The sequence below is a fragment of the Anser brachyrhynchus genome (genome assembly GCF_964034855.1).
Source record: "Anser brachyrhynchus genome assembly, chromosome: Z".
Classification (NCBI taxonomy): Eukaryota; Metazoa; Chordata; class Aves; order Anseriformes; family Anatidae; genus Anser; species Anser brachyrhynchus.
Window position 1 is genome coordinate 58,398,165 of NC_137697.1, and position 20,198 is coordinate 58,418,362.

Sequence of the window (20,198 nt, forward strand, 5' to 3'; positions counted from 1 at the left end):
AAACAAAACCTAACCTAAAAAAAACCACCCTACCACCTTCAGGGAACTACAGGATTTGATACTGATCCTCTTCCTAAAAGTGATGTAGCCTTAAAACTCATTTGATTCAAACCTCACTGATCCAGATCTGGATAGATCTGGATCTGCTAACCTCTGTATTGTTTTTGGTCAAGCACACACTCTTACCAGTTACTGAAAACATCCTTAAACATGGTTCAAAGTGCTGGCTAACGGTTGCTTGTGATGACCACGCAGAGCACTGTTTGAGACTCAGTGTGTGCTTCACATTAAACATGTAATGCTTTACAGAAGGATTCTCTTGTGGCCAGAACCTGCTTACAAAAACCCAGCACCGAGTAAACAGGCGCATTTAAAAACTAACATTATGTCTATGGCATCTTGTGCTAATTTGTCAGCTGCTAAGTATCTTGTATGCCTCCACCTTGATTCAGCAGGGAAGCTTGCGATGGGTGCTCTTTCTTACCACAAGGGCCTTCTCTACTAAGTGTAATTTACTAATGAAAATTACACTGTGAACTTGCAGGAAAGGCAGGTACAGTCCATCATATTCTCAGTTCATCCAGACCTGCTGACTAAGCTGTGTAAGTGTGACTATTGAAGCCAGTTTATTAATAAGGAGGCCAGAACCAGAGAAAAAGGAGCAAATTTAAACAAAATAACAAATTAATAAATCTGACTAAATGGAAGGATTTAGGTTTTTGTTTGTTTTGATAATAATAAATTTACTAGTAACTCAGTTAAGATTAACCTATTTATTTTCCCCACCCTGCTTTTAGCTATGTAGTTTTCAGCATCCTACAAGGGAGGTTTATATCTCCCTCATGTCTATCCTTTAGGATTCAACTTGTGTGAATGCAAGCATCTAGAAACTGGGCATTATGGCAGGGGGAAGAGTACAGTGTGTTATGAGAACATGGCAAAAAAAATCAATGGTGCATCCATCTGCTGGTAGATCCTTTTACCTGTTTGCCCTCTTCAGGTCATTAACGAATTCTGCAGACTGCTGATGTCTGATTTCACTGCTCTTTGTGAGTCTCTCCAAAGCACTCACTAGGTCTTGCACTCTAGCTTTCAGTTTCTTCTCCCTGAATCAGGAGAAAAAGAGAGAGAAAACTATTTTCAAAACAGAAATAACACTTCAGCTTACAAAAGCAGGAGTGGTAATCAAGTTTCCTCCTATGTTGTATTTACAGGCTGAAAATATTTTCTTTAATACTACCTGGACAATGCAGGAGGTAGTTCTTCTGTTAAACTTTTCCAAAGACTGATTTTATACAATTCACCATTTTAGAATATAGGGCTCAGAGGTGCAGCAGACAAAATAGAAAACAAACTCTCTGTTGGATCATGTCCCTCTATGTACCAAATCGCCCTAACAAATAATCACAAAGATATATTTTTATTTAAGTATATCTGGAACATGCCACCTTCTATATCTTGAATTAGGTAACAAAGGAAACTATGAAGAGAAATCAAGCATGGTGGTAATCACATAGGAGTTGTAATAAAAATTAGAAGAATTACTCTTAAATGTAATTTACTGAATCTCTTTTCATTTAGAAACTACTATAGGTGGAGAGCAATCCCATTGATTTCAGTCACAATCTCCAATTTACCCAAGAAATCTAAACTACACTCCATATTACAGTAGATCACTGGGTTCTTCAGGATCCAACAAGTCCAGTCCATATGGCAGTAGGAAACAGAGAAAGATGAGAACAAGAGAGGGAAGAATAGACAGCAAAGGGCAACCACAAGAAATACAAAACAAAGAGCACAGGTGTCTTCTAAACTACAGTAGCAACGTTTAAAATACCAATACAATATAATTAATTACCATCACTTAAAATACCTACAAATTACAACTGAAAACTAATTATAAGAATTGTGCCAAAATGGAAGTAAAATATAAAATATCCTACCTCTACAAGCAAAAAAACCATGTGAACAACACAGAAGTTCTAGACAGGGGTCAGTGTGGGAGCGTGGGGTTTGAGCTGGCTGTAAAAACTTCCCAGCGCAGGCAGGATGAGGCAGGAGCTTCCTCCTGCGGAGCTCCCTGAAGCAGAGCTGAGGTCTGGCTGCCCACATGCGCTTCTGCACAGACCTTGGGCCTCCCCACCTCTTCTCCCAGGTGCTGGTGCAGAGACCAAGGAGCCTTTCTCTGAAACTTGTCCTCAGGGTGTAGGCAGCCCAGAGAAAAGCTCGGATTAAAAGGGGAAAAAAAAGTGTGGGGGGAGAGGGGCACGGGAGGGGAACAACAGTGACGAGTGACAGAGAGCTGGGGTAAACTGGGAGAAAAGCTAGATTTTGTAATGCCAAACCTTACACTTGGGAACTTTGCATGTATGGAGACATCCATCTGTGCTTTACTGCCCTGAACGCTTTGCAGTGATTTGCTTTTCCCTCCTGTTTTTGTTGCACTGTTGCTCAATGAGTAAACTGGATTTCATCTCAGTAACACGGTGACCACAAGCTCCCGCATGAGCATCATGAGTCTTGTGGGAACGGGATGGAAAATTGCAACACCAAGGCACTGCACCGATGGTGGTCGCTTTGAAAACCCAGGAGGCTCGTCGGGACGCTGCTGGGGAGCGCTCTGGCTTGCGGACACCTCACTGCTGGAGCATGTCCCAGCGCTGGGCAGGAGTTCACAACCCTCCCTCCCGTGCTAGCTGCCCCGGAGCACGGCAAGCCCGGGTCCCTGCTCGGCAGCCCGCAGTGCCGAGGCTGGCCGTGCCGTGGCAGCCTTTCACCAGGAGACACAGGCAGAGCACGAGGTGAGGCACATTTCACCGCCTCCGCTCCAGCAACAGAGGGGCTTTGACACAGAAAGCCGGGGAAATATCCCGGCGCACTGCAGACGCTGCCTTACCGGGCGAATTAAAGAGAGGCCTTGTTGGTGAAGAACCATCAATATTCTTTACACGTCCTTTCCCCGAAGTAACACGCGCAATTTTCAAATTACTCCATCTTTTTCCTCGGGGGTTAAAAGCTCACCACCTCCCACCTCAAGTATAAATTTCATGTCTTTACGTTCTATCTCAGCTGATAGATTGACTCAGCACTGTCTACACTGGAAATTTACGCTCTGCAAAGAAAACAGAAACTAAAAAAATCCAGCCTTTACTTGCAGTAGAAGATAAATAAGATCAGACCCACCAGAGGTCAGAGCTGCTAGCTCATGTGTGTGTGGCACATGGTAACACGTGGATAAGCGTGATGTAGGTTTGGTGCTTGTCTGCTCCAAAGGACTTGCAGCCAGGGGCGCTGGTGCCTTGCACTGCGACCTAGTGTGTGCAGCAATGGAAAAAACGTACTTGGATGGGGAGAGAAGGAAACTAAAAATTGTTGTTAGTCGATGCAACACAGTGTGTGAGAAAGGCATAGCTGTGAAAACACCGTGCGCAGTCCTGTGGGAAACAACCCTGCAGAGCCACAGTGTATTTATTGTAGCTCAGGTCCGCAACACACCTTCTGTAACAAAAGCTGCCTGGAAAATGAACACAGTGGAAAGACCTGGAGGAGCTTTTCACGCATGATGAAGTTTGGCTGCTAAGGTGACTGCTGCCTGATAGAGGCATGACATAAGCCTCTGCCTGTTCCTGCACCCCTGCCTCCCAGCCAGTTGTGCTCAGCCCGAACTCATTGGGCTGGTTCTACAACATTCAGAGGCCGGGTCTGAACCATCCACCTAAATAGTAACAGAGGGCAGTGCTTCAAACCTGGGTGCCTCAAACACAGATTTACACCACCAGGACACGTGTATTCCCTGACGTGCAGTGACAGGATCCAGACAGATCTGCTGCCTTCTCTTGAGGTCAGTGGGAAGAGCACTAGCTCACACGAAAGCAATGGGCAGCTTGGTTGCGTGCACTGAAATGCCCCAAAATCTTGCACAAACAAGACATAGGGATTTACTGCTATGCTTACTGTTCCTGATTTAAAACATGACTGTCCAAATATTTTTACTTAAAGTGTCATTTCACAGCAGAAGTATCACCTCGGTAGAGAGACACAGCAGCAACAGCAAAGGAGCAGTAAATAATTTGTTTTAGCCTGGAAAATGGGGATGCCTATATACCTGCTTAATGGCTATTACTTGCATAAACACTTAAGGTTTTTTCCCACAGGGCTGTGCCTTCTATTTTAGTAGCAGATTAGAGACCTCAGAGCTGTACCTCTCTAGTGGGTCTGCAAATGCCCTGTCCTTCATAAAAATCTATGCCTCATAATGCTAACTCTTCTCACTTCATTTCTAACACTAATTAGTTCTGTTTGGACAGAGAATTGTCCTTAATTGTGTCTTTCTAGAGCTGATTCTCTAGTCTGGCAGCAAATGCTAGCGATAATGAATCCTGAGGTGCTCTTTTGTATTCCTTTAATGCATTACAGTTAGCTATCTTCATGGGATTTCTAGCACCACTTCACTGTCCTGATTGCTATTGTAAATCAGTAGGATATGAGGAATCAGCCTCCACAGGCTTAATAAAACAGCATATTTTAAAACAATAGTCTTAGTCATAGGCAGCATCTTTCCAGGATGAGGCAGTGTCAAACCTGTGAACCAGGGAAGGAGCTGCATTTGGTGCGACCACAGGCAGACAGCCTGCCAGTCTGGGGAGCAAAGCAGTGAAGCAGCCTGCATGTCAAACTCATACCTCACGCTGCTTTCACGCCCCTGGGCTGTAAACAGAAAAGGACGGATCCTGGGTGTATTTTAATGAGAGGAGAGGAGAGGCAAATATTTTTAGGAGAACACTATTGCTATGTGATCTCCCAACTCACAAGTCAACTGGACTGCAGAAGTCAGCCTTGCTTTCTCTCACCAGCTCCTCTTCCAACGGGCTGCTGCAACGGGAGGTGCAGGAAGCACAGCCTCAGCACCTCGTGCACAGAGAAGACGAGCACGGGTTCCCAGAAGAGGGAACAGACTCGTGATCCGAGAGTACGGTTTGCTTCACCTCCAGCAGAAGGACTCTGCTGCAGGGCACTCAAGAAGTCAGCGAGGGAAATCCCTGACTACAGTTTCCAAGGAAAAACTCAGAATAAATGTCTTCGGAGGCCTAGAGCCTACTCTGACATCCACTACAACCAGTATGCTCAGTAAATGTGTAACATTCTGGTAACAAAGACTTTTGTTTTACATTTTCACAATCAAAACATTCAGTGGACAGTTGTTAAACAGTTTTCAAGGCGTTTTTGTTTCAGGCTTAGGGGACGGTTTTAATAGAAAGGCGAGCTGACAGGGCCTAGCATTTTCTCTGGTTTCAAGGCTACCACTGCACAGAAGGTGGAACCCTGCCAGAGCCATGCAGGAAATTATATAACACAGGGTACATTTCTGTCAGTTTGGCCCCCATACAATGACACCATGTACGGACCAGCAAAATGTAAGCAAGGTCTTGAGTACCCTGTGTTTTCCCTCCTGTCTGGGCTTTTCGAGACATGTTCGGGTTTTACATGCCAGAAACCTTCCCAGGCAGATTTTCCTGCCCTTGCTCATCTCATCCAGAATTCCCCGATGTTGCAAACAGGAAGCTGCTCTCCCCTGGCGTGCAGAAAGATGATTTTCCTGCCCTTCGCTTGGAGTGTACCCAGCTAACTCCCCTCCTGGTGAACGCACAAGCTATCACCCCTCTGCCCTGGCATCAAGAGCACCTATAGCTCTTGCCAAACCCGGAGCAAAAGAGGAATAACAAGCTCTCCCTGTATCAGGAGGTAAGAACGGGGCAGAGGAGTCAGGGGCATTCGGGGCCGATGATCCTACCTCTCAACATCCCTAGGAGCATCCTTTCCCCCACAGGAAGCATTGCCTGTGACAAGCACAGCCCCCCAGCCCCTGTCAGGGGGAGCACCTTCAGCATGACCCCCGGCCAGGAGCCCACACCGAAGGGCAGGCACGCACCGCCCGGCCCCTCGCTTCGCTCCTAGCCCTTTCCCAACACCCTCCTCTTGCGGTTTAAAACCTGGCATGCTCCCTCACTTCCCCCTCTGCCTTTTCCCGTTCCAGCTGAACAGGGTGACACGTAATTATTTTTTCTAGGCATTTGGCTCCTCTTTTCTCAGGAGATCACAGCTGGACATTCAAAAGGAATGCAGATAAATTCCTCTCCTTTCATCACCAGTTAGTTTTCCTCAGATGTTAGTTTAAACTAACATCTTATGTCAGACTTGCATGCAGAACCCTCAAGCCAATTCGAAAGCACGCTTCTCTCTCTGGTTTGGGTTGGCCTGCTAAGGAAAGCAACTAATATATAACACATTTTTTGTGTTCTTTAAGAAGCAACAAAACAACACTGCACAGATGCCAGAAGAGTGTTAAAATTGCCCTGTTCACATGCTGTGCCTTCCTGCCTCACCCCCTGGGCACTGGCAGACCTGAGAACGCCCGTGCTGCCTGCTGCCCGTGAAGTACGCTGCTCTGACCACCCAGAAGACGGTGGATGCTTTAAAACATACTTTGCTGGTGCAAGACACTGCACGGCTTTTTTTATTTTTTTTTTTGCCAGGCGCTTAGAGTGGGTCTCAGGAGCCAGTGGGTACCAGGCCAGGTGCAATGCTGGAAAAAAACAGAGCAGCAGCAAAAAGGGAGGACGGGCCTGGGGGAGGCAGCAGTGTGCCTGCCGTGCTCCGTGCTCCAGCCTCACTGTCTCTGCCAGCCCAGCCTGGAGGCTTTCCAGGCCTGGAAGTATTTGGAGCTCCCTGTGACAATGGTATTGGAGTGCACAGCAGCTCAGATAACCACTCAGTGGTAAGGAGAACTACTTATTCCATGTCAATAACACAGAAAAAGAAAAATGACAGTTATCTGTGATGCACGCAGGAATAATAGCTACCCAGGGTGCTTCAGAGGAGTCTCTCTTCTATCACCGTGAGTCATTTCTCTTCTTGCAAGAGCCCTCCCAGTGGGGTTCTCTGGGGGAATTTCCACAGGCATGCAGTGCCCCCTGAGCCCTTCAGGCAGCCAAGGGAAACCACAACAGGAGACTGCACAGTCATAAAACAGACAGAGATCCTTGAAATTTGCAGTGACTGCAATCCATGCCAGTGTCTGGCTTTCAAACATTTCACAGTTCCGCATCTCCCAATTTAGGGGGCATGCAATGCAAGCCTAGGAATAAGCAAATATATATATACATATATATATATTAAAAAAAAGCAGCAGGTGATGCACTGGAAAAACTTATCAGTAGCTCCTGCATAGACCCCCCCATCCCTTCCCTTTTATCCACTGTAGGCTCACGCTGTATTTTGGCAAGGAAGAAAGAGGATTTTACTGCCTCAACTGTTAAGAGTCGTTTTCAATCTGAATTATTACAATAGGATGTGTTTTAGGTGTTCCTCTTTTCATTTCCAAGAGCTAGACTCACTGATGGTCAAGATGAGCCTGAATTTCAGAGACGCTTCCACCTACTACTGGACCCTGCTGTCATGAAAATAAGGGTGTCCCCTGAAAACTCTGACAGACACCGTGCCAGGACACAGTCACTGCAATGCTTTGGCGCAGCTTGCTGTTGAAATGTTTGCTCTCCCAAAACAAGAAGGTTGGTGCAACACTGGGCTGGGGTCTTTGTACAGACATAAGGCCCTAAGACTACTAGGAACACCACTGTGTCATGGTAGACCACACAGAAGCTACTGGAGTAAGACAAATTTTCTATGTCCTACTGGAAATACCTACAGTTTCCAGTTCCAGAGAGGCAGTGCAACAGTTCTATGGGGGGAGGAAGGGGGAGAGAGGAAGGGAGAGAAAACTGTTTGCCAGTCCTACTGATTGCTCCCCCTTTCCCTCTACATGGTGACTTTCCAATTAACAGCATCACTTAACAGCTTCTCTGTGTTCACAAGTCGTCAAGGGATGGTAAATGTACTGCTTGTTGTGTTGCCAAATGGAAAGTCACCCTTTTGCGAGGTAGATACTGAATCACATCTAGACTGAGATAATTCATGTAACCGTGCACAGCCCTGAGATCATCATTTTGTGCCCACTGATTACTCAGCTGGGGTCTGAACAGTCACACTGGCTATAGTGTGTTTTGTCTGCCATGATCGTCACCACCCTTCCTGCCCAAATATCCTATAAATCTTTAAATACATACAGAAAATACAACCCTGTGCAGAAAGAAAAGCTATCAGAAACTGGCAACGCAATGTGAGGCTGCAGGAGGACTTCAACAGCTACAGCATTCCTACCAAGGCTTGGGGAGAGGGAGAAGTTTCAGTCTTGCCAGCTTGGCCATTTTTCACAGAATGAGCAAACTTAGTTTGGAAAAGAAAAAAAAATTAGTTGCCTCACCATTGTTATCGCCCTGCTAAAGCAATTTCCCTTCTGGAAATTTTCTTACTGCCTCCTTCCTGCCGTATCTAACGCATTTACAACCATGTATGTGCTCACTAAGTTAACAGCTCACACAAGTAATCCTCAGTGCTCCTTTCCCCTGCTGCAGCAGAGCAGAACACGCCAGCGAGGAACATGTAATTTTAGGGTCTTCCTCAGAGACTGTCTTTGGGGCACTCAGACCAGATCCTCTCTCATAAAACTGGCCTCTGGCACAATCACTTGTGCATCAATGCCAGGCCATAAGGCTGCTGGGAATACACTTAGCTTTCCCAAGAATAAAGTATTTCCTGCCAACAAGCTTGTTTATGGATGTGTTAAGCTCAAGAGAATGGTATTTAGAGGCTTCATGTCCATTGACACATTCCATCATTCCACCAAGAAAGGAGAGGAGGAAAAACAAAATTGCTAAAGTCTGGCAGAAAGTATTTACTCTTGGCTGGAACAGACCCTGTCTCTAAACTAGCGGACCAAGCCTGCGATGCCACTGCCTTGGTCACCCAGATGTAACTTTTACAATAAGGAACTTGCAGGTAACTTGGATTTCTACTAGTTAACATGGTGGTCATGGATAACAAAAGCCATTTCTGTGGAAAGCCCATAGGATGGGTTTTGATGCTAAACACTGCTCTGGGAAATCCTGAGTCCTACTGCAACAAATGTGTTAGGAAACAATAAAGGAAGAAGTGCTCCTGCCTTGAATTTCTGCTGATGGGCACGACCAGTGGAAACTCAGGGAGTTTCAAGACACATTGTTGGATTCCAGATTTAAGAGAAAGTCCAGGTCTGCAGAGAGAAGATAGGCTACTTCTGCAGACAAAACTGTTCTGCTGCAAAGCTGTTTGCAGACTACAAACGTACAAATGCTTCCCAACTACACTAAAATCCAAACCATAACTGAATCCTGCTGTTTTATTTGGGTTTCACTCTATTTCAATTAACTCAGAAGAACCTGACAGCTCTGCAGCAACAGAAGGACAGAATGGGAAAGCAGCAGTGGGGGGGGGGGCTGCCAGAGCTGTTGTCTCTGTGAGGACAGGATGGGGAGAGGGGTAGCAAGCAGGGCTGCTGATTGATATCACATTCCCTCTCAGAGAGACAGAATCAAAAGCAAATGGATTTTTGAATCGCCAAGTCCAAGTCTCCTCACCTTGCAGCTGCTGGCTGTCCCCTGCACCAGTGTCTGCTGCCTGCGGGAACAGCAGATAGGCTCAATGGCTGGTTTCGTCCACTAATTACAACCAGTACCGAAATACTCCATTTGCATTTAAATGTTGCCTCTAGACTGCAGACTCAGTGTGCAAGTATTCACTTGTTTCACATCTTCCTCCTGCCACCCACCAAAACACAGTCACTGTGCAACGTATTTTTTTCATTTTTAATTCTGGTCCTAGTTCTTTGGTGGTGGGAGGGTCCAAGGGGGAGCCAACAGGACCTCCTGGTTCACAAGCAGTGTCAGCACGTGTTTTCCCATGCAGGCAAGAAGGGCACTGAGGAACTGGCAAAGAGTTAAATCCACCTCTCCCTACAGATTCCACTCACCTCAGGCCGTTTTGTGTTGTTGTAGCACAGAAGAAAATATATTTCAATTACTTTGAAAACTCTTCTGTGAATCCACGAGGGTATAAATTTCATTGCATCTGAGGCTCCCATTTAATGCCAGTACCACAGTTAGGAATTACTGGTATTTTTTAGCATAGCCGTTGCTAAACAAGTTCCAGTATGTTTTTCTAACGTGCTAGACAGACTTTCTAACCATTTCCAGGCAGAAGACTTCAGGATAAGGAGACTAAGCATTCAGGCTGTCTTGGCTGGCACACTGATTAGGGAGAAAAATACCCTGTCCATACAGCTCACGGAAACTGTGCTTGAGCCCCACTGGCAGTAGCAATCACATTTAGTACAGTCATATTTCCATTACACAGAGAGCCTTCACTCCAAAATTTATGTACAGTTTAATCCGATTATTTTTCTTCCCCATTTCTGCCTGACAAACTGTACTTGCTAGGCCCCTGGCTGGAAATCCATGCTAATCAACTTAAGGCATAGTAGAAAAAGCAATTTTTTTCCTCTGTGTTGTCAGCAAACCACATTTCATGACTTTACTCGAGTTTCTACTAAGGTCACTGGCATCTTCTCAAAATCCAGGAAGAAATAACAAGACCAGGAAAAAGCTACAGTTTGTGTGAAGACAGAAAATGCCAGTGGAACTGCCCACTGGACTGGACTGGAGTGTGGGGGATGTGGGGGAGGCCATGGCTCTGAATAATGTTTATGCGAGTAACTTTGTTGATGGTTTTTATCCACCCACACAAAAATGACAGTTTTAATTATTTTAACCACAGAATTTTGTTTCCTGCATCAAGCAAACTAAGTATTCAGTGACTGCCAGACTATTAAGCCAATGGTATGAGATATATTGATTTTGCAGTGGTAATGATCCTTACATTTTTACGTAATGCCTTTCAGGCTTAAGTGTCCCTGAGGCACACTGGAAGTTGCACTTATGAAAAAAGCACTTCAGGACTGAAACACCAGAGCTGCCTGAGAGAATATTGTACCATCAGAGAGGGAGCAAACATCAGAAAAGCAAAATACACTCTTCCCAGCCAAAATTCTTGATAGCACTTTGGACAGGTTCAAAATACAATAACCTGATTAGACATTACATAGCCATGTCTTACATAAGGTGGAAGAAGTAACAGAAACAACAATTGAAACAGTGAATGTATTAGTCATGAAGTTTACCAGAGTTGGTCCAGTGAAAACTGCTGCACAAACAAACATCTAGTTAATGTGTAACTGTACTGAAAGCTTTGGCTAAAACCTGGCTATTGATAACAGCAGTTCGTCAAGACATCAATTTTCTCTCTCATTGGAAAGCTAATGTTTCTTGCAACAATGTTCTCTGTAATTGAATTGTGGCTCCCCTTACATACTCAGGAGGCAAATGCAGCATCTGAGTCATCAAAATCACTGTTAATTCCCACTCCTGTAACTCCTTCCCAAGTTCTAACCTGCAAACAACCTTCTTAGCCAAAGATCAGAATTCAAATTCCACCTTTATTAAAGGTTTTCTGCATGCCTTCAAGCAAGTCATGTCACTGGTTTGTGTCCATATTCTTGCCTGAATATGGAACAAACTTCCTGTTATTTCAAGGGTTTCTTAAGGATAAAGCTCACCTGAATTTTAAAGAACTTTAAGAGGAATGGAGTGGAGCACCATGGAAGGACTTTTATCAAGTTAAGAACAAGAGCAAAAGAGAGGGGAAGATTAGAAGAACTTTGATCCTTTTCCATCTCACATGAAAAATCTGTGATCAATCTTAAGAAACACTTGAGGGTAAGAGTATGGGCTTGGAACTAGAAATCTCACCCTAGACCCGCAGAACAAGTCATGTCTCTGGTAAGGGAAGACGCTTACCGCCTGAGTGCATTTGTGAGTTCAGCAGTCAGTTCACTGTCGTTGTATGGTCTCAGCTCAGCTAGTGTTAACGGTGTTGCGGTGCCATCGCTGCATTCCTGAGAAATGAGGCAAGATCATCTCCATTGAATTTACTTACCATCTTAATGGAGAAACTCTTATAAAGCTCTATGTACGCAGCTACTTTTGAAATGGAGGTGAAATAAAAATCAGTGTCAAAAAAATACAGCAGCACATCAATATAACAAGAAATGGACTAGCAAATTAACACTGTACAAATCCTTCTAATGTTTCCTAAACTACCACAGTTCACTTATTTGCAAAATTTTGCTATAGTGTGCATAAACTGGTGCCTCGCATTGCTCTTGACTGCACACTTCAATCAAAGAATGTAGATGATGCTTTGCCAGAAACAGTTAAGTAAGGGCACAATTATACACTAGTTTCGGATTTTAAACACACTTAGAAGCACTAGAAGAACAGGATTAAAGTTTTTCTAGATATCACTACTTCTTCATGCAAATTATTATCACTGGGACGGTTAGTGGATGGAGCAGGAGTACAGGTGGTGTTTTCATCTATCCCTACAGTGGCAGGGAGGGATACAGAGAGGACAAGGAAAGCCCACCTGATTAACACGTGGCTCAGAGGCTGGTGCCAACACAGAAATTTTGTTTTTTTTTTGACCATGGGGCGCTTTACTCAGCACCCGGCCTGATGGCCGCAGACGGGTCCCTATCTCTAAGGGGAAAACGGATCCCAGCCCAGGAGCTAGCAGGGCTCACTGAGAGCGCTTTAAACTAGGTAAGAAGGCGGATGGGGCTGAAATAAGGCTTGTTGGAGCTGTGCCAGGGGGAACAATGGCAAGGCTGGGGGAGAAGGCAATGGCCCGACTGAAGTGCATCTGCACTAATGCACGCAGCATGGGTAACAAACAAGAGGAGCTGGAAGCCATCGTGCAGCAGGCAGGCTATGACTTGGTTGCCATCACGGAAACGTGGTGGGACCACTCTCATGACTGGAGTGCTGCGATGTCTGGCTATAGGCTCTTCAGAAGGGACAGACAGCACAGAAGGGGTGGTGGTGTGGCTCTCTGTATTGGAGAGTGTTTTGATGTTGTGGAACTTGAGGCTGGGAATGATAAGGTTGAGTCCCTATGGGTTAGGATCAGCAGGAAGGCCAACAAGGCAAGCATCCTGGTGGGGGTCTGTTATAGAATGCCGAACCAGGATGAGGAGATGGATGAGGAGTTCTACAGGCAGCTGGCAGAAGTTGCGAAATTGTCAGCGCTCGTTCTCGTGGGGGACTTCAACTTCCCAGACATATCCTGGAAGCACAACACAGCCCAGAGAAAGCAGTCTAGGAGGTTTCTGGAGAGCGTGGAAGATAGCTTCCTGACGCAGCTAGTTAGAGAGCCTACCAGGAGAGGTGCCCCGCTAGACTTTCTGCTCACAAACAGTGACAGACTGGTGGGAGATGTGGTGGTCGGGAGATGTCTTGGGCAGAGTGACCACGAAATGGTTGAGTTCTCTATTCTTGGCGAAGTCAGGAAGGGGACCAGTAAAACCACTGTATTGGACTTCCGGAGGGCTGACTTTGAGCTGCTCAGGACACTGGTTGGCAGAGTCCCTTGGGAGGTGGTTCTGAAGGGCAGAGGAGTCCAGGAAGGCTGGGCACTCCTCAAGAAGGAAATCTTAATGGCTCAGGAGTGGTCTGTCCCCACGTGCCCAAAGACAAGCCGGCATGGAAGAAGACCGGCCTGGCTGAACAGAGAGTTGTGGCTCGAGCTTAGGAGAAAAAAGAGGGTTTATGATCTTTGGAAAAGGGGGCAGGCCACTCAGGAGGACTATAAGGATGTTGCAAGGCTGTGCAGGGACAAAATTAGAAAGGCCAAAGCTCATCTGGAGCTCAATCTGGCTATTGCTGTTACAGATAACAAAAAATGTTTTTACAAATACATCAACACAAAAAGGAGGACTAAGGAGAATCTCCATCCTTTACTGGATGCGGGGGAAACTTAGTTACAAAGGATGAGGAAAAGGCTGAGGTGCTTAATGCCGCCTTTGCCTCAGTTTTCAGCGGCAAAACCAGCTGTTCTCTGGATACCCAGTACCCTGAGCTGGTGGAAGGAGATGGGGAGGAGGATGTGGCCCTCACTATCCACAAGGAAATGGTTGGTGACCTGCTACAGCACTTGGCTGTACGCAAGTTGATAGGGCTGGGTGGGATCCACCCGAGGGTACTGAGAGAACTGGCGGAGGAGCTGGCTGAGCCGCTTTCCATCATTTATCGGCAGTCCTGGCTATCAGGGGAGGTCCCAGTCGACTGGTGGCTAGCAAATGTGACGCCCATCTACAAGAAAGGCCGGAGGGTATACCCGGGGAACTATAGGCCTGTCAGTTTGACCTCAGTGCCAGGGAAGCTCATGGAGCAGATTATCTTGAGTGTCATCACGTGGCACTTGCAGGGCAACCAGGCGATCAGGCCCAGTCAGCATGGGTTTATGAAAGGTAGGTCCTGCTTGACGAACCTGATCTCCTTCTATGACAAAGTGACACGCTTAGTGGATGAGGGAAAGGCTGTGGATGTGGTCTACCTTGACTTCGGTAAGGCTTTTGATACCATTTCCCACACCATTCTCCTCAAGAAACTTGCTGCTCATGGCTTGGACTGGCGTACGCTTTGTTGGGTTAAAAACTGGCTGGATAGCCGGGCCCAAAGAGTTGTGGTGAATGGAGCCAAATCCAGTTGGAGGCCGGTTACTAGTGGTGTCCCCCAGGGCTCAGTGCTGGGGCCGGTCCTCTTTAATATCTTTATCGATGATCTGGATGAGGGGATCGAGTGCACCCTCAGTAAGTTTGCAGATGACACCAAGTTAGGTGCGTGCGTCGACCTGCTTGAGGGTAGGAAGGCTCTGCAGGAGGATCTGGATAGGCTGGAGCGATGGGCTGAGGTCAACTGTATGAAGTTCAACAAGGCCAAGTGCCGGGTCCTGCATCTGGGGCGCAACAACCCCAAGCAGAGCTACAGGCTGGGAGATGAGTGGTTGGAAAGCTGCCTGGCAGAGAAGGACCTGGGAGTATTGGTTGATAGGCAGCTGAATACGAGCCAGCAGTGTGCTCAGGTGGCCAAGAAGGCCAACAGCATCCTGGCTTGTATAAGAAGCAGTGTGGCCAGCAGGGCTAGGGAAGTGATTGTCCCCCTGTACTCGGCTCTGGTGAGGCCGCACCTCGAGTACTGTGTTCAGTTTTGGGCCCCTCGCTACAAGAAGGACATGGAGGTGCTCGAGAGAGTCCAGAGAAGGGCAACGAAGCTGGTGAGGGGTCTGGAGAACAAGTCTTATGAGGAGCGGCTGAGGGAGCTGGGATTGTTCAGCCTGGAGAAGAGGAGGCTCAGGGGCGACCTTATCGCTCTCTACAGGTACCTTAAAGGAGGCTCTAGTGAGGTAGGGGTTGGTCTATTCTCCCACGTGCCTGGTGACAGGACGAGGGGGAATGGGCTAAAGTTGTGCCAGGGGAGGTTTAGGTTGGATGTTAGGAAGAACTTCTTTACTGAAAGGGTTGTTAGGCATTGGAATGGGCTGCCCAGGGAAGTGGTTGAGTCACTATCCCTGGAGGTCTTTAAGAGATGTTTAGATGTTGAACTTAGTGATATGGTTTAGTGGAGGACTTGTTTGTGTTAGGTCAGAGGTTGGACTAGATGATCTTGGAGGTCTCTTCCAACCTAGACGATTCTGTGATTCTGTGATTAATGCAAATGCAGAAATCTGTTTATTTTTTATTATACTAAGGGGAAAAAAGTTTTAGTTCTCGAATCATTACACAGTGATTTGCAAAAAGAGACTGTCTTTACAGTGCTTTAATTGCTTCATAGAAATGTGCTGTAATTTTTCATGTTTGGGGCTTGGACGTAATCATGTTTTATTTAGACTCTCTTTCACTATCTGTTTCCAGTGAGTGGCAACAGGCAAGACATAACACGTTTAGCCACAGTAGTTTGACAACAGTGGCTTTGTTGTACTCCTCCCCGGAATGACAACCTTATTTTAGCCCAGGCTTAACAGTAATTCTCAAAAGTCACAGGATGGAAAAAAACAACCAACTACCAGAGAACAGAGAAAAGACATGAACATACAGACAGAAGAGAATGATTAACGTGCTTAAAGACTGCTGTAGAGAGGTGGGGGACACAATAAATTTTGTTTATGCTGATTTTAGAAACTTATTTTGACTCCTGACCTTGCCCAATTTGTCTTTGCTTCCACTGCTGGTTGAGCTGAGAGACCTCATTCTCTGTTCTTTTTGTTCTTCCACTTCAGACTTCAAGTGTTCGATGTGAACAAGGTAAGCCTGTTCTTGGGCCTCTCGAGTGCTCAGTTTCAATTCCAATGCCTTCTTCTCTTTTTCCAGTAGGTAAAGCTGCGCCTTGAGCTCTGCCATCTCCTCCTGATGAAAAAACATAAACAGCATGATGTTTCATGAGACTAAATACATAAAAGAAGATAAGATCAAACAAAGCATTCTTCCACTTCCCCTACTTGAGTGTTTTTTCCGTGAAGAACACTATCAGCATCCAGAAGGCTTTTTATGACTGCACACCCTATTTGTCAGAAGGCCACTATGTTTTAAGAGCGAGTACCCTGAGCTCATTCCTCCGTCTGTCTCAGATATAACATGATGCCTGAATTAGAGTATCGGGGATCTGAGAGGGTTGCCACAGCTGCTGAAGTTTCTTTCGTTCTATCTTGCCCTTCATGCTGCCTAAAAACAGGAGTGTCTGATCTGCTCATCAAACAGCTCCCTAAATCACAGAATCCAGTTTTTTACTGATACATAAGAATTAGAGTTGGTTTATCTCATTACAATGGAATATGTTTGAGGGACTAGGACAGCAAACACAGATCATGTATTCCTGCCTCACACTACTAGCGTCTGCATTAGAACAAGTTAGTTAAAAAGGGCAACTGAGTATATCATCATCAGATATCTATTTTTAATATTCCTTCTCTAGATGGCCAGAATCCCAACTATATACAACTGGATGGTCACAAAACTGCACTCTTTATTATTCTTCCATAAATATTATCCACAGAAAATGGATACTGGTACCTCACAAAAGGAAACTCAAACCTGAAAGCTAGTTCTTGTGTGCAATCGATCTACCATTCTGATATTTTTGACATTATAACACAACTGCTATGCGGGGAGAGTCTTCTACTCTAACACCTACTCTGACAGTGACTGGGCAAAAGCATAAGAACAAGGCATGAGTGAGGTGACCCTTCTTTCAGCACTTGCTCCCAACCTCCCATGAATTGCGACAAACAGGCTTTCTGAATAAGAAGGCCCTTTGTGTTTAAGGACTCTTCAGAGAAGTTTCTTCCACAGAACGCCTAGTTATTCTGAACACATGAAAACCCAGCTCCACAAAGCCTTTAGAGAAATAGCCCTAAAATGTAACGTAGATTATATTAAATAAATAAATAAATGAAGTGCACTATCAAATATACAAAAGACCCTTAAAATAACAACAACAAAAAAGCCAGAATCACATTCTCATTATCAGGTCATGGCAAGCTCTAGTCCATCCCACATGTTAATGCTGATTTCATACAGTAACACAGCTCAGAACAAACTTGTTCACTTTGTAGTTCTCTGAAAGAAGGAAGTTCCTTGTTGGATGCCCAGCCTAAAAACAAATCACTACTTTTTTTTTTTTTGAAAAACGAAATACATATTCTAGTCACAAAAATATCTCAGGTGCCTTATCACATTCTTCAAAAATAATGCTCTTTGTAAGATAACTGTTATTAAAGAAGATTATATAAACAATGTCAAGACCTATATAGATTTTCTCTGTAGAAGAAAACGTGTTCCTAACAAAAATTCATTGTCTGGTTTAAATGTAGACAGTGCATACATGTGTAGTACAGTTACAGAGAGCATACTGTAGCCAAGGTAATCACTGCCTTGTTCAGAAATACCATCCATGCAAAAATAAGATCGACATCCTAAAAACCCTCAGGCTTAGAAAGGTTTTATGAGCTTTAAAATCATTCATTTTTTCATCTACTTGTTTGTGGATTGAAAGTTAGAAACACAATCTCTTTCATTCTATGTGGTTTACAGAAATTTAAATGTTAGGCAAACTTAACGTTAATTTCCCTTGTGAACAGTAAAAATGTAAATAATGATGAAGCAACTTAGTTATAGCAACTTAACTGGATTGTCTGGTATACTTAAAGCATATACATTTAGCTTCTTAATCCTCTGTTTCTAAAGCCATTAATCTACTTAGCCTGTTCAGTGAATGCTGAGAAGTAATTTAAGCAGAGAATTTTGGCACTTATGTGAGCAGAAAATATTCTTGACAGAGGGGTACAGTCAATCTACATGGGAGGGACATGACACAGTCTTCCAAGACTAGAACCTGAAGCTAGGCAAATTCAGCCTAGCAAAAAGGGACATCAGCGTTCTGAAAGAAGGAAAATTTAACCTCTGGAACAATGGATCTATGGAACTTATTTTATTCATCATTTGAGTTTTTATTTAAAGACTGGATGTTTGTTTGTACTACATATCTTAGCTCAGAACAAGTTTGAGAACAAATGGTGGGTTAACTACTTCTTTTATGAAGACAGTAAGCTTAGATCATCACACAGTCACTCTGAGTTCACAGATTTGTATCGTGCCACAAGAGAAATATGAACTCCCAAAACACCCGCCATCTGCTAGTTTTCTCCTTTCAAGGCAATGGGACTTTGAAGAAGAGATGCGAAGAGAAAGAAAGGGTAAAGCGGAAGAATTGAAAGGAACAGAAATGGATGCAATGGTAAGGCTGAAATCGAAAACTAAAACTACACTTGAAGATTCTGGTATTGACACTTGAAATCTGTGAGACAGGGTGGCAACTTGTAAGATTCCATGTGGAAAAATTTAAGTAACTCAAGTTTACTTATAGAGTTAATTAGTCTTTACATACATAATAATTGTTCTATGAAAATATGTTTTCTAAGATAACATTTCATTTCTATGACAATATAGCCTTTGCATATCTACTATCCTGCTTTGTTTTGTTTTTAATTACAGGATGTTAGTGAATTATTGTGTAGTTTAACATAGCAGCTTCTTCATAGCATGGACCTGAAGCAAAAGTTGCCTGTACAAAATGAAACACTGAAGGAGGAGGTAGACAGCTGTTACTCTCCCAGTTGATTGAAGATGACTTGGGTAACCCATGCAACTTCACAAGCTTCTAGTGACAAATCACTCACTTCAGAACTAATTCGTTGAATTAGGCATATTTTGTACTTGTTTTGAATTTGGGTGAAAACTAGAATGAGAAGGAAACATCCCAACTCAATACAATCAGAAACACCACATCATCCTCCAAATTAAAATTTGTGTTGGATGTGGTCACATCAAAAGAATAAAACTGTGAGGGCCCTTATGTGGCAAAAAGTTCTAGAATTCATGAACAGGGATGCCAAGTGGATCACTGTACACAAGGTGGAATCTTTCAGAAGAAAAACAAGTATTGGAGTTGATAAAAGTGGTGTTCTGGTTAAGTGTATTTTACTCTAAACATGTCTAAGAGTGCTAAATGTTGTAACAAAGGTGGACAAAAGTATTTTTAACGTTCTCAGCAAACAGTAGACTGTCGTCTCAAAGCAATATTACCATCACCTGTATACAAAAGAGGAAAAATTATCTGTGTAGAAAGCTGAGTCTTCTTAAAAAGGTTATATGTACTTTGAAATGCAGAAAGCCTACAAACCAAGAATTATTTACACCCATCAGAAGTAATCTCCTTGCTAAATGGAGCGTAACAACAACTGACCTCAATATAAGACCCACAGAATGACAACAAACCACATACAGGAATATATTTGGAAACATGGTTAATTATTGCTTGAAGCAAAGATTTGGATTTTACACAAGCACTAGTGGACCACTAGGTCTTAAGACTCTGGATCAGTTAAAAAAATAAACGAGGCAACAGAAGAACAGAACAAAATATGAGGCTTCCAGATACCAGCTCCAACCTATCCATTTGTGGATCTGCTTCATCAGTAATAAAGAACAATTGGTGTAAAAGCATTATCAGAACTTCATTAGCATAGATGCATGAAGCAATATAACTGATGCAGCAATCAGTTTTTACTGTGAGTTGTAAATGGAAGGTGACAGAAGGTGCAGCAGAGATGCTAAGCAAATGCAAGCTTCAAGAACAAAGAAGGTCGTAAGACTCAACAATGCAGCAAATCCTTGAGCAGCTCAATCAAGCTGTATCATCTTTGCTAAGAATGTGGAAGGAAGGAAACAGATAAAGAGATGCTACATGATGAAGCACAGATGGGTACATCTGCTTCAACTTAAAGAAGAAAGCAGACATATACTATTCTGTATAAAC

At 44.2% G+C, this 20,198-nt stretch overlaps 1 protein-coding gene across 9 annotated transcripts in view; it reads right to left on the reverse strand.

Moving 5' to 3' along the window:
- MCC (MCC regulator of WNT signaling pathway) overlaps positions 1–20,198 on the reverse strand; it is a 208,639-nt gene that overhangs the window by 9,824 nt on the left and 178,617 nt on the right. For all 9 annotated transcript variants that reach the window (XM_080572774.1, XM_080572775.1, XM_080572777.1 and 6 more), the window contains 3 exons: positions 16,025–16,231; positions 11,787–11,884; positions 984–1,106 (listed from right to left, as the gene is read on the reverse strand). In XM_080572774.1, the coding sequence (XP_080428900.1) occupies positions 984–1,106; positions 11,787–11,884; positions 16,025–16,231 (428 nt within the window). The remainder of the gene's footprint in view (positions 1–983; positions 1,107–11,786; positions 11,885–16,024; positions 16,232–20,198) is intronic.